At 40.9% G+C, this 15,053-nt stretch overlaps 1 protein-coding gene across 1 annotated transcript in view; it reads left to right on the forward strand.

Moving 5' to 3' along the window:
- Positions 1–15,053, forward strand: part of CPNE3 (copine 3) — a 52,438-nt gene that overhangs the window by 4,649 nt on the left and 32,736 nt on the right. The window contains exons 2-4 of the mRNA XM_060116528.1: positions 935–1,229; positions 13,945–14,084; positions 14,357–14,536. Coding sequence (XP_059972511.1) covers positions 935–1,229; positions 13,945–14,084; positions 14,357–14,536 — 615 coding nt within the window. The remainder of the gene's footprint in view (positions 1–934; positions 1,230–13,944; positions 14,085–14,356; positions 14,537–15,053) is intronic.

A 15,053-nucleotide genomic window follows, 5' to 3' on the forward strand; every position in this document is an offset into this window, starting at 1 on the left:
ATTCCACCTGAGCTGAGATGTGCGTAAGTCACACTTCCTCAGTGGGCTCCTGGCTCCATTTTAGAAAGCTCTTTTAGCAATACTGACTCCATTTTGATTTTCCTTTCACAGTACTTATGGCTATCTGAAATCATTTTGCTTCTTTTTAATAACTTATTATTTGTTCTCCCTCTAGGGTAGAAGCTTCTGTCTGTCACTATTTTATCACAAGTCTCTATAGAACAATGTTTGGCACATAAGAGGCACCCAGGAGGTGTTGAATAAAGGAATGAATCTTCACTTGCACTGATACAATTATTTAAAAGTGTTTACTTTGCATTTTTTTGGATTAAAAGAAAAGTTTGGCTTAGAAAAGTCTATATTTCTTCTTTGGTTCATTTTTCCATTTCTTCTGTAATTAAAAAAGTTCTCTTTTGCCCATTTTTCTATTTTTAAAGGCAATTATACTTAAGATACTAACCCTTTTTTTTGAATGTCAGGTTTGTGGCAAATATTTTTTCCCATGTGTTTGCCTATTGATTTTGTCCCTGTTTTTTTGGACAGAAATTCAAACTTCAAGCAGTCAGATGGAGCAATATTTTCCGTAGTAGTTTAATCTCAAGCAGCATCAAGTCGCAGTCAAGTGGGGCGCTTAGAGGTTACTCTGAATCTGTGACTTTGGGCAAATAGGCCAATTACGTAGCTATCAAATCTCCAGTTACTCAGTCGTATTTTTCTCACTTGCGAAATGGGAATAATGGCAATAATCTGTTACAAACTGGTGAGGATTAAATGAAATTAAGAATATCAAATGACTCCGATAGTTGCACATTGTAAGCGCTCTAAATAAGAAAGGTTAGTAGTTAGCATTTCACTACTTTCATGCTGAAGCTGATTCTTTCCTGGTTCAGCTTGTGGTATAAATTTTCTCAAATATAACTTCTTTTATTTTCAGGAATTTATTTTGGTGCACCAAATAACTTACTTAAACGCCTTAAGTCAACTTGGAGTTTTCGGTAAGCAAGCGATCTACGTAGCCCTGAAGCATCAACCTACAGGAACAGATCAGTGTCTACGAGCTCTGGGCAGGCAGTGGCCGGGGTGGGCGGAGCCGCCCTCAGCCCTGCCCCGCCCCGCCCCTCAGCCGGATCCGCCCCAGGTTTCCGTGAATCCCAGGCGGCCGGGAGGTTCTGCGGTGTGTACCTGTCTAGTCTCTACCTTGGAGCGACTTCTACACCTTAGACGGAGAAGTGAGTGCGGACTTCTTTCTGTTTCGGCCCCGGAGTGGCGGGGCACCCGCAACCCACCGGTCCCCTGGGGGAGGAGAAGAGTCCGGGTCGGGAGAATCGGGCCCGCAGGATCCGCGCGACTCGGCCCGCCCTGCCCTCGCGCTGGAAGTGCATCCTGGGCTACGCGCGGCCAGGGATAGGCCTGGGCGCGCGGGGCCTCTGGATCCGCTGGACGCGAGGTCGGCGGCCTGCCGAGACCCAGGGTTGCCCCGCGCCTCCCGGTGTAGCCAGAGTTCCGGGCTCAGCTCCGGGCCGCGAGGCGCCTCTTGGACCTGGTGCTCGTGCACCTGGGCGGGCGGTGCTCGGGATCCTCCAGGCGGGGAGTCAGGCCTGCGGCCCAGGGAAGGGTGACACGCCCAGAAATTGCCGCAGCTCCTAGCCGGGAGAGGTACTGGGTCACGCGCCCCGCTCTTCGCTTAGCGAATACCCAGAGGAATGGGGTGGGCCTCAGAGTAGGCGATGGTTCCAGGGGAAGCTGCTAGGTAGGTGGGGTGGGCAAAGGTGATTCTTGATTTTGGTGTAAAGCAGGAGGTTGCGAGATGGCGTATCCTAGCGGCTCCAGTTCAGGCTCCAGCTTCGAATTTTTTCTGTTTGGGGCTCACTGCAACCAGGGGCGTGGAGGAAGTGCGGTTACATTAGTTGTGCAGTGCCGGAACCCCTGGGAGACCGAGCAAGCCTACCACTGACGTTGTGCTTGATGATGATCCGCAATTTTTGCTTATCCTTGGTGGTATCTTTTCGTGGCTGCCTCTATAACTGATAATCAAATAGAAGGAAGGGCGGGATTGAACGCAGTGAGTATTGATTACAGTATCCCACAAGCCCTGCCCGACAACTTTTATGTGTTAGCTCGTTTAGTGCTCACAACCGCCAACTTAAGTGGTATTGCTATTCCATTTCATACTCGAGGAAACTCAGATTGAATAATTTACCAAACTGCACAAATGCTAAGTGGTAGCATTAGAGTTGAAATTCAGATCTGTATGATTTCTGAGCGCAGGCTTTATGGCTTAATGTAAAGAACATTATTGCTCTTTGGGATAAGATGGATACCTAGGTATGCGATCTATACGTTGAGATTTGTTAGCTGTATGACCTTGGGCAGGTTACTTAATCTTTTAGGGCCTGTTTCTGCATTTGTAAAATGGAGATAAAATACCTCCTATGTCATAGGGTTGTTATAAAGATTAAATAAGATCATTTTTGGACTACACTTAGCAAAGTGTCAGGCACATAGTGGTAAGCTATATATAGCTACATATATCCTGCTGTTGTCATGAATTGAGGACAGCAAACTCCAGCTCTGAGTGCTGCCAGCTAGAGCCAAACACAGTTTGTGTGGGCCTAGAGCATAGGTAGAGGGAAGCAGAAAAGGATAAGAAAAGAATGGAGAACTGAGAACAGATGACATGTATGATGGCAATTATAGGCACATCAATAGATTAATCTGTGGTACCCAGGGCCACTCTTTTGCCTTTATGAGAATTTTTTAAAAGGCAGTTCCTTTTAGCTGATGAATTGGAGAAATGCATCCCACTCTGGGCTGAAAACATTCTGAGAGGTAGGTGTCTGGGACTGGACCATGCTGAGGCTCTCTGCCTCTGAGGGGGAGCCGCATTTCAGCACTGCACAGCATTCAGCACAGTGCCTGGCAGAACCCCACAGTCAAGTGTGCAGTTCTCTTTCAGGATTTCTTCTCTCAGATTGAGCCCCTAAGAAAGGAGAAGGACAGGAGATTTCAGGACGGGGGAAACAAAATGGTTTTTTGCCTTTTTAGGGTTGCTTAATGACTGAACGCCTCTCCTAATTTTACCTATAGCTGTGAACAGTTTATAGACAATGGTCTTCGTTTCCACATAAATTTAAGGCAACCTAAATATTACGTATTTTTATAAACTCTTTACAGTGGTATCACTCTTGCCCTGAATATTGTAGCCTGGGTTCAGATACCCAATTCATACTGTACCCTAACTCCTGTCAATTTTTGGTATAGCTTTAGACATAGTGTTGCTTGCCCTCCTTCTTTCTTGGCGATTGCTGTGCTTTTTTCCTACTATTAGAGTTTTCTTTTCTCTTTCTTTTTCAAAACTTTCTTTAGCCAGTGATTTATTGTGCTAGAAAGTATGCCTGTCAGCAAAACCAAGAGAGTTAGTGTAGGATGTGAAATATGATTAAATAACATTTGACCTTCAAGGATTTGTGACTAGCCACCACTGCTCATCAAAAGCATGATCTTTTAGGTGGATCTTTTAGCAAGGATAAATACTACTTTCATTGGTGGCACTCAACAAGTTTGAAGAGTCCAAACTTGGCCATTCCTTTAATGTGCCCAGTATTACCTACAGGCCAGCTTCCTTCCCACCAATATTTTCCCTTCATGTTCTTACTTACCTTATAAGGATTGCTAATCGGGTTAAAGTCCAAACAATTAGGTAGAATACTTGGTAGAAGATTTATTAAAAGACTGACTAAAGGAGGTTTAAATTAGCACCTAAAAGTAAAGTATCATAGATTTTATTTGACTACATTATTTAAGTTTGTAATATGATGATAGAAGGCAGACATTATGTGTACGTTATTTATTTATTTATTTATTTATTTATTTATTTATTTATTTATTCAACTGAAGTATTACAATATGGTGAAGTGCTACTAAATTGAAGTACTACAATACTATGTTAGTTCTAGGTGCAACAGTGATTTGATATTTTTATACTTTGCAGAATGATCACCACTCTACTTTTTGATAAGATTATGATAACTACATTTAAGCCAGCTATGCTGGTTTAGATGTATTTGAGGAAGCTGTGGGGGGAGGGTATTGGGATTCTTTTGGAGAGACTGTTTATTCTTTTAATATATAACAGCTTATGAGATGCAATCATAATTTTTAAAAAGACATTAAAATAGTCAATGTAATAGTCAAATTTACCAATATAAATTAGATGGATAGCATACTAACACTGTTTCTCCATGAAAAATGTGACATACTACCTACTGATCTTGGCAAATAATTTTGAAATGTCCTCTTACCAAGTGGATGTATTATGTCTGGTTCCTGTGAAAATTACCAAAGCAGCAGTGTGGTTGCAATATGCATTGTCATCAGGCTACTTCAGTACTCTGAGCATTTAGTTTACCATGCCTCTAGACCCTAAGGTGATAGTAGATGTTAAAATAGATATCTGCAACTGAAAGGAGAAATTTGTCTGCTCCCTCTCCCCCCTTTCTTGGTATTTGGCTTACTTTATAAAAATACACAACTTAAATACGTATGACACTCTCTATATTAGACAAACAACTGTTAGATTTAATATTTTCAGTTATTTCAACTGAAAGCAAATATGTAAATTACATCTTAAGAGCGAAGGGTTTCTTTAGAGATCCTGCGTTCCCGGTCCACGGGAAGAACACCCCTTGAGCGATCCATGCAGGAAGCTCACCCAAACCTCCAACTTTCCAACAGGTCATTTCACCAGCAGGGCCTTTATCTCATGGCTTCATAATGCACTGCTTGTTAGACACAATCTAACTTATCCACACCCCAAGTTTAAGCTTTTGTCTTCCCTAGAAACAATTAATGGAAAAACCAATGTACAATCTGCTTAGGGGTCAGAATTTTTTAAAAAGAAGGGAAAATTTAAAAAAGTATTTTTCAATGGTGTTGTCAAAATAAGTTGATAAAATACTAAAATGACACTCCACCTTCAATACTTCTTGCTCCCCTTCTGAGCTTTGTTTTTCTCTTTAGCCCTTACCATCACCTATAATACTATATATCTCCCTACAGTGTAACCACATGAGGGCAGGGATATTTGTCTGTTTTGTTCATTGTTGACTCCTCATCCCTTAGAACAGTGTCTGACACAGGCATTCTGTGAGTATTTGTTGAATGAGTATTGAGTGAATGAATAGTACTATTAAACTGTTCACGACTGGGAAATATAAAGCGATTTGCCAGAAAGTTAAAAACAGCTGGAATGTGTATGCTAAGCAACCATAAAATGAATATTCTTGAAATCAGGAAACGTGTAAACATCTCAACAGTTCTTTCTCAACATACAAACTTTTAAACCTTGAGGACAAACCAAGCTTTTAAACTCTGTAATTGTTGCAGTCTTAAGTGGAAAGAATTTTCATGTCATTTTTCACCATGAACTAGAGAGGAGCATGTAGTGTTAAGATGGGAAATGCCTGTCTTGCCCAATTAGATAGTACATGTGCCCAACTGAGAAGAGGAGGAAGGGAGCCAAGTTTTCGAAAGCATTCTTTCAGAGTTGGGCATAGTTGGATAATAAGGGTAGGTGAGACGTTCTGATTTCCGGTCCAACATCTGGGAGATTGCAGAAGGTGGGAAGTTCTTAAAATGCCCTGAGGGGAATGAGAACCCCAAGGGAATTCAATCTCAGCAGGTTGCTGTGCCTTAATATAATGTCTAACTGCCTGCTGCATAGCTGGCCAGCAGCTTTACTGAGTCTTTATTGTAACTTAACAAAATTTTCAGTTGAGCATCCTGGAATTTTCTCCTAGGGGACGCAGCTCTGATTTTTATCAAGGCAGTTTTTGGTAAAAGATGATTCACTTAAGTAGGTAAGTTATGTACTGTGTAGCTAACTTTGCCAAGATGCATGTTTCATAAGGTGAGGCAATACTGAGATGTTGTCACTGCTTCTATCTTTTATTAACACATCACTCACTGCACCTATGATGAACTGTTCATTTGATACGCTTGCAAATATAATCAGTTACATTTCTAAAATGTATATACAGGGGGGCTCCCCTGGTGGCGCAGTGGTTGAGGGTCCGCCTGCTGATGCAGAGGACACAGGTTCGTGCACCGGTCTGGGAAGATCCCACATGCCGCGGAGCGGCTGGGCCCGTGAGCCATGGCATCTGAGCCTGCGCGTCCAGAGCCTGTGCTCCGCAGCGGAAGAGGCCACAACAGTGAGAGGCCCGCGTACCGCAAAAAAAAAAAAAAAAAAAGTATATACAGCAGCCAGGGGATTAGTAAAGCAGTATAACCTGAAACACATGTTAAGTAAATTCTGTAGCCTGCTGTGAAGCATAGAACAGGTGAGATTTCATAGAGAAATCAAGGAAGGGCCTTAGTTGATTGCTCACTTTGTAGCAATGAGGACAGGGTAGAAGGGCACTTACTCCTTGTGTTCAAGGAAAGAAAAGAGTGATCAAGTGTCAACACTTTCATATTAACTCCTGCTGTCTCCAGTTCTGCATGTTCAGGTATCAGCAATAGATCTATTTAGATTTTGTTCAGTATAATTGAAGAATCTGGGAATTCATTAAAAAAACACACGGTGGCCAAAAGCTGATTCCCTTTGCTGCCATGATATGAACTGAGAGTTTCATATTGTGAAATTCCATGGATGGTAGTAAAATTTACTTCTGTACTATGCTGCATGTACCTAATAGACTGGGCCCTCTGTTTTGTTTGTTGATATGCATTATTTTTTTCTAGTCATCTTGGGTTGGGGGATTGAATAACAATTTCAAGCACATTTCCTTCAGTGGGAGAGTAACTGAATAAATATTTTTTTCAGATACAACTTTTTCAATAGTGGGAGATAGAGGCTGAGTTTGGAAAACTTTATCCTTTTCCTTTTATTTCTCTTCTTGGTTATTATAAACTTTCTCTTCCCTCCTTTTAAAAAGTTTTTTTTTTTCCTACTCCTTTACTACCAGTTCCTAAACAAGTGTCATGTTCACTGTAATTAAATTAGGGTCATAGAACACTAACTGGAAGCAGCCTTACAGGTTAAAGTGATTGACTCACTTTTAGATTTAATGATTGAAAAACCCCGAGGCCTAGAGAAGCTGCAGCACTTACCCACCTATGGTGTGACTGACACAGAACTGCAGTCCAGTTTTTCTGACTCCTGAGCCAGTGACCTCTTGTGGTCCCTTTTGCACATTGAAAAGAAAGCGTGCTCCTTTCTCTGTTTTTTGTGCTTCTGTACTTGACCTAATTCCCTATCCCCATCTCTAGTATCCCATGGTAGGGATTAAGTAACAATGTAGGCATCACTGTCTTCTGAATACTGGTCAAACGTAGTGTAATTTTCCTTATTGTAAGTTTTTCGATATCAGAGTCTTGGATATTAAGTGTGGTGTATTCCTGAGAACTAGTTTTGCTCCCTTAAGATGGCCCAGCAGTGCGCTCAGAGAACACTGAGATCCAGTGACCCCCATGTAGATCTCTTGTATGGAGACTCTAGCACAGAGCAAATACTTTCTTAGCCTTAAGTAATTTACAATCTAACGGGCTCTCTTGAAGAGGAACTGCTATGATGTAAATATAAACCATTCGGCTCTTATTCTGGTTACATTTGTTTAAGAAAGATAGTGATATGGGCTTCCCTGGTGGCGCAGTGGTTGAGAGTCCGCCTGCCGATGCAGGGGACACAGGTTCGTGCCCCGGCCCGGGAAGATCCCACATGCCGCGGAGCGGCTGGGCCCGTGAGCCATGGCCGCTGAACCTGCGTGTCCGGAGCCTGTGCTCCGCAATGGGAGAGGCCACAACAGTGAGAGGCCCGCGTACTGAAAAAAAAAAAAAAAAAAAAAAAAAAAAAAAAAAGAAAGGTAGTGATAGTTATGGTATAAATATTAATCTTGTAATTTTTAAGATCCTATTCATTAAGTTGTATCAGGCTGAATATTACATTTGATATACTAACTAAAAAGTCATAAAGAAATTAATTAGAGAATATTGCTGTTGTATTAAGTAATGATTAATTAGAGGCTTTAGTGCCCATAGGGCATTCTGGCATGAGGGGAAAAAAACCTGGGTTCTTGCCCTGGCCTTGCCGTTTATTAGCTTGTTTATGTTGCATAACTAATTTAAGCTTTTTGGAGAAATTCATTTTTTTAATAGACACTATGCATTGTTTTGAAAATTAACAATGTGCTGAAAATTATGAACATATTTTGAGGCAATCCAGATATTTTCATGCTTAGTATTATAGTTATAGCTATGATGTATTGACCTTTTACCATATAGTAGTACTCCTTAGCCTGGCCAACTCTCTAGGGTTTTTTGGTAAAGCACAGAATATAATATATTATTTGGAAGCACTTTGAAAATTGCAAAAAGCAAACCCCCAAATTATCCAGATGTATGGAATTAACTATCTTTCCTTTCCCTCCTTCCTCCCTTTCTCCGTTCCCACACTCTCTACCTTTAAGTTTAAGGGGGAAAAAAATCCAGTAGCAAGTGACAATATGAATGCAAATTCATTTGTAATGGAACATAGTTTTAATCCTTGGTTTCTGAGGATTAAAAACCTCGGAGGGGCTTCCCTGGTGGCGCAGTGGTTGAGAGTCCGCCTGCCGATGCAGGGGACACGGGTTCGTGCCCCGGTCCGGGAAGATCCCACATGCCGCGGAGCGGCTGGGCCCGTGAACCTTGGCCGCTGAGCCTGCGCGTCCGGAGCCTGTGCTCCACATCGGGAGAGGCCACAACAGTGAGAGGCCAGCGTACCGTAAAAAAAAACAACAACAACAACAACAACAAAAAAACCTCTGAGGCCTTTTGTTGCTCTCTGTCTGCACCACACAGTTTTATACGTCTATGTATACAGAGATAGCTATGTATTTATTTCGCCTTTTTTTTGCATCCCTCCACCCTCTGTATTTACAATGCATAGAAGATATTGAGTGTTGAGTGATTGGATCACCTGGTACACTTATAATGAGCACTAAGGTCTTCTATTGTTGTATCATGCCCCTCACCCCCATCCTTAGCATAGTAATGGGTATACAGTAACCTCTTAATATATACACCTGTTGGTTTGACTTGGGACTTACAAATAGTGTAGCAGCTCTTGGATTTACTGACATATTACCCTTTTCCCACTTTTTTTAGGAGGGGGATACCTATTACTGTTGTGAGCCACACAATTTGAGAAACACTGTAGGCATGTACTGCTGATGTTGCTGGGCCACATTCCAGCTGCCCCAGGGTGACCCCAGCTCTCTTTCAGTGGAGGTCATGCAGGACATACTATGGATAGCAACTAGTGAGTCATGGTATTAGAACCAGAAGAAACCTTTGAGCACATTTTAATATTGCCAAACTTCTCATTTTGTAGCTAAAGACTGATATTTACTAAAGGCATTGGTGGATGGGCACCGACTTTTCCCTCCCAATTGTTTTAGGGCAAATAATGAGTCATTATCACTGGTCACTGGTCCCATATATATTTGTCACTGGTCACTGGTCCCATATTATATATATTTTAATATAATAAAAATTATCCTGTGCTGGATAATTACTTAGAAAGGAAATGAAAAGAAAATCTTCATAAATGTTGCTGTTAAGAACATTTCAGACCCAAGTGTTTATGTAATTTCTTCCATTTGCCATTCAGCCATAATGGGTTTCTAGATAAAAACGATGCTGCCCTAAGAGTCATTTTCAGGGGGGGATTGCTGCTAATAGAGGAAATTTTTGTCCCAGCTACAATGCAGTAATGTAACTGTCAGCAATTTACTAAATAATCAGGTGTGCCTGGCATGTTATTTTTGTAGCTCTTGTATGAGCATGTTTAAGGAAAAAAATAACGCTCTTCTGATGTGTTGTGTCTCTTTGCTATGAGACTGACATTACACATAGGTATTATCTTCATTCTCTGTTCCGCATCCTTGGAAATTTGAGGGCTTTCTGGCTGCTAGTAGAGAATTCTTTACAAGTTGTTTTGTGGGAGCCTTAGAGGTCCTTGCTCATTCTAAGTCCCCGCAAGGTACTGCATTATCCATGCAGCTTATGAGACTCTAAACTACCTTATGCAAAAGAAAAAAAATTACACAGTTAACATTTATTCCATAGATTCTGTGTTAAATATGAAAAGCAGGGTACCTGGCACATGTCAGATGTGCGAGTTCACTTGCAGTGTCTTTATTTTTACTGATGAGGAAATCTAGGTTCTGAAAGTAACCTATACGAGGTCACACAGCTAGCGCCAGATGCAGGATTCGACCCAGGTATGTATTGCTCCAAATTTGATATTGTTCTGTACTGTAGTAATCTGTTACTATTAATGCAGCAGTAATTCAAATAAGGGACTTGGTGCGGGTTGGAATGATTGGGAAACATGGAATGGAATAATAAAAAAAATATGAAACATGGGATAGATAGGAGAGGATCAGACCCTGGAGGCAGGTAGTCTTAAAATAAAAATTATAATAATAATAATAATGATAAAACAACTTTTACCATGTTCTAGGCACTGTTTAAATGTATTAATTCATTTAGTCCTTACAAAAGCCCTATGAACAGTTATTATTTTCATTTTGTAGATGAGGAAACGGAGAGGTTAAGGCTCTTGCCTAAGGTCACATGTTAAGCCAGTGGTGGGATCCAGATGAGAACTCAGCGGTCTGATTCCAGAGCCTATGAAATGAGGCAATGAAGAGGAAGGGGCCAATCAAGGGAGGATGCTTCAGGGCTGAAAACAGTAGATGTAAAATAGGGTAAAAGTAACTGTGCATAGGGACAGGGGTGAAGGATATAGGTTTGGGAGTACCTTATGCCAAGTGGATGGCTGAAGCCTTGAGAGGGGTCAGGTCAAAGAAATAAAGGTAGCCACAGGTCAGGAGGTGACAGAGCCTAAAGGGATGCTCACAGTTTCTTGGATGGGAGGGGAAGAGGTACTAGTCAAAGGCACAGAAGAGGAGAATTAGGCATGCACAATCTAAAGGAAGAAGAGATTGAAGATAAGGCCCCAGTGTCAGTATGCCAGAGACTTCATGGATGTGCATAGCTTCAAAGTCCCTGGACCATTGTCTCTGTGCTTTTGAGTTTTGAGGTATCTCCCCTTTCCTACTAGTTTCTTCTTGCCTCTTATTATGTTTTTAGCACTTTTTCTTTTTTCATAAATCAAAGTGAGAAAGAATGGTGATTGTATTCACACTATTTTTGCAAATGCCTCTAGTATATATTTCAGAAAATAAATAACTAATCTTCTGAATTAAATCGGTGTGAAGACATTCTAATTTTGGTAAGTTCTGTATTTTGCATATTACTGGATGAAGAGACTTTCTTCATATGTTGGAGTGTTCTAAATTCCAAGATAAAATTCGAAGTGGTTTGACACAAGTGACATTTTATTTTATTTTGTTTTGTTTTGAATTTTATTTATTTTTTTATGCAGCAGGTTCTTATTAGTTATCCATTTTATACACATCAGTGTATACATGTCAATCCCAATCGCCCAATTCAGCACACCACCGCCACCACCACCCATCCCCCGCCGCTTTCCCCCCTTGGTGTCCATATGTTTGTTCTCTACATCTGTGTCTCAATTTCTGCTCTGCAAACCGGTTCATCTGTACCATTTTTCTAGGTTCCACATATATGCATTAGTATACAATATTTGTTTTTCTGTTTCTGACTTACTTCACTCTGTATGACAGTCTCTAGATTCATCCGCGTCTCTACAAATGACCCAATTTCGTTCCTTTTTATGGCTGAGTAATATTCCATTGTATATATGTACCACATCTTCTTTATCCATTTGTCTGTCGAATTTATTTTATTTACTTTTATTTTATTTATTTTATTTTAAAATAAACCATTTCATCCTGTTATCCCCAGTTTGAGAACTTGCGGTAGTACCTTATTACGCACCTACTGAGTCCTTCAACCTGGCTCTCAGGACACTCTATACTTGCCCCGCTTTCTGTCTTGCTTGGCTTTCCCTGACACAGATGCTGGCTTCTCTTGTCTTGTTCTTTCCTGTCCCTGTACTGTTTCCCTCTTCACCTGTTTAAATGAGATTTCAAAGCCCTGGCAGTGTCAGTCTCACCTGCACTCTTAATACTGTTAATTCTCCTCTGTCTGCTTTATTGATTTCTCCTTGACCTTAGTATCTTACGTACAGGTTGTCAGTACTGTGTATTTTACCACTTAATAATTTTGATGCATGTAAAGTGGCCAAAAAAAAAAAATCTGACTTCATAGTAAAAGGCCGTAGTAGTTTTAGTCTTACTACAACATCCCTACATAGGGAATTTAGGAAGCAAATTGGGAATTTGTGAAGTTTGTTGCTTATTAGGGAATAATTCTCTTCTCAGGTGAAGGGACATACATATATCATGGCTTTTAAAAGGAATTTTTAGCTACTAAGACTACAAAACCTACCTTATTATTCTGTTTAATTTAGGAATCTTAAATGCTAGTATTGCATTTTTTGACACACATTGAGGATTGCTGCTGTTTTTAGAGTCTAACAGCGTATTTAGTTTCTATAAGATATGAGTTGTTTTTTGACACTGCCAAAGAGCTCTTCTAATCGTGATCCTTATTATTTCAGAACTGATCACACATTTTGTACAGCACAGAAATCCTGTTTGAATCTAACAAGATGATGAGTAGATTTGTTCCTGTAGTCCCAGAATGTCAGCTAAATCTCAGTGTGGAAGACAAGGGCACTAACTACTACACATTCTAAGGATGTTGCCAGCAGCTCTAGGGGAGGAGGTACCTTTCTGCCTCCAGAACCTGCAACTCCACTTTGCTTTAGACAGCTGGCTAAGTGGACTTCCAGCTGGGGCATGTAATGCCTGCTTCCTCTTCTTGGTGACACCTGCAGGCCCTTTCTTTCCCTGGGTTCAGGAAGGAAAGTAGCTCACCCTCAACACTGCATCATCTCTCAGGGCCAGCCCCCAGCTAATGCGCCCTCTCCCCAGTCCTCTTCATATAATGATTGGAGGTTGGGGCAAGGAGGGCTGGGTGAAAGTTAGGCTAACTCTGGTGTTTCTTAGCAAGTCTTGACGAAAAATGAGCCATGCCTATTTGCTGGATGCTCTCTGTAGAATAGTGGGTTTGTCAACCTTGTCTGCACATGGAAATCATCCAAGGAGCCGATGCCCAGGTTGCACCCTAAACCAGTTAGATTACATCTCTTTGTGTGGGACACCAGCCTCAGTGGCTTTGAAAGCTCCCCAGGTGATTCCAAAAGCAACAAAGCTTGAGAACCACTGCTGTAAAATGTGCGGGGATGGGGTGAGGAGAGGAGGGGTGTTTGGGGTCTTTTATTCCCCAGCCTTGGGTCTTAGCCAAAATTTCCTTGAAAATGGCAAATATCTTACTCAGTATCTTGTCAGATAAAGATAAAATTAAGGTTGAGGTTTAATCTGTTTTGTCTTGTAGCAGAAGGCTATGTTTAAAAGAAGGATCAAGATTATACTTGGAGTTTTTCTGAATGGTAAAATTTGTAGTGATGAAAAGATTAATATGTCTTTTTTGCCATCTTCAAAGCTTCATTTTATTGTCACACAGTAAATGAGTTTTATCCCAGCAAGAGAATCTGACTGAAGCAATATCACTAGCATGGGCTAATAAGACGTCTGAATTGCCTGGAAGCACATATAACAAAGTCTTATTCTAGCAAGTTCACTCTGTTATCCTATTCTGACAATTTGTCTTAAGAATTCAGATACTTCATTAGGAATGCATGTTCCTTTTTTTTTTTTTTTGGCCATGCCACACAGCTTGCAGGATCTTAGTTCCCTGACCAGGGACCGAACCCAGGCCCTGGCAGTGAAAGTGCCGGGGCCTAACTGTCCTAACCGCTGGACTGCTAGGGAATTCCCAAGGAATGCATGTGCTTCTTAAAGGCATCATTTCACTGGCTTTCTCATTTCTTTGTTTTTCTTACAGCTCAAGAGATGGCTGCCCAGTGTGTCACAAAGGTGGAGCTGAATATTTCCTGTGACAATCTTCTGGATAAAGATGTAGGGTCAAAGTCAGACCCTTTATGTGTGTTATTTTTGAATACGAGTGGTCAACAGTGGTATGAGGTAATGTTAAATACTTGTAGGTGAAAAGCAATCTGTATTGCTCTTTTGATAATATGAAGAGTTTATTAAAAACGTTAAAAATAATAAAACCATCTCATCTGTTATTGCAGTTTTTTGGGCAAGTTTGTCCTTGATTGTGAAATTTTTCATACACATATAGACACTTCTTTTAGCTACCATACCTGTATTTAGTTACATGTAGTATGTAAAGATATTAAACACATGCACCTTTGATCTGAAGAAACTTTTTTATTTTGGGGGAGTGAATATAGGTTGAGCGCACAGAAAGGATTAAGAATTGCTTGAATCCCAAATTTTCCAAGACATTTATTATTGATTACTACTTTGAAGTGGTTCAGAAATTGAAATTTGGGATTTATGACATTGACAACAAAACCATCGAGCTGAGTGATGACGACTTCTTAGGAGAATGTGAATGTACCCTTGGACAAGTGAGTATATATAATATAAATGTTTTGTCTAAATTTGAACCAAAGAATTGGGTGTTTCTGATAGGTGCTCATTAGTTTAATTGCTAAAGTTGAAAAACGCTGTAATCACTTTAAAGACTGAGTTCACATATTAGTATGTTTGGCTTGAACATTATAGAATTTATCTTATTTTTCATGAGGGTAGGGACCATGTGTGTATGCGCGTTTCATTCAACATTTCAATAAATAATGCCATTGCTCTAACTGCTTGTCTGCAGTTTGCAGATTTCAATACAGTATTGTTTTTATGTTTAAATCATAAATGCTGTCAAAGTAACAGCAGCTTCTCCGATGTTCTAACTAGCATGACTGGTGCCCCTTGAGCCCCCCAACCCCCCCACCCCACCCCCACCCCCACCCCCCGGCCCCAGCACCATCCCTTTACATGGCTTGCTCCTCCTCTAACCTTAGGTGTGGACCTTACTCCCCCTAGCAAGCCTTCTCTGACGCCCTAGACTAGTTTGGATCACCTCCACGT

This window comes from Mesoplodon densirostris, chromosome 13, assembly GCF_025265405.1.
Source record: "Mesoplodon densirostris isolate mMesDen1 chromosome 13, mMesDen1 primary haplotype, whole genome shotgun sequence".
NCBI classification, from domain to species: domain Eukaryota; kingdom Metazoa; phylum Chordata; class Mammalia; order Artiodactyla; family Ziphiidae; genus Mesoplodon; species Mesoplodon densirostris.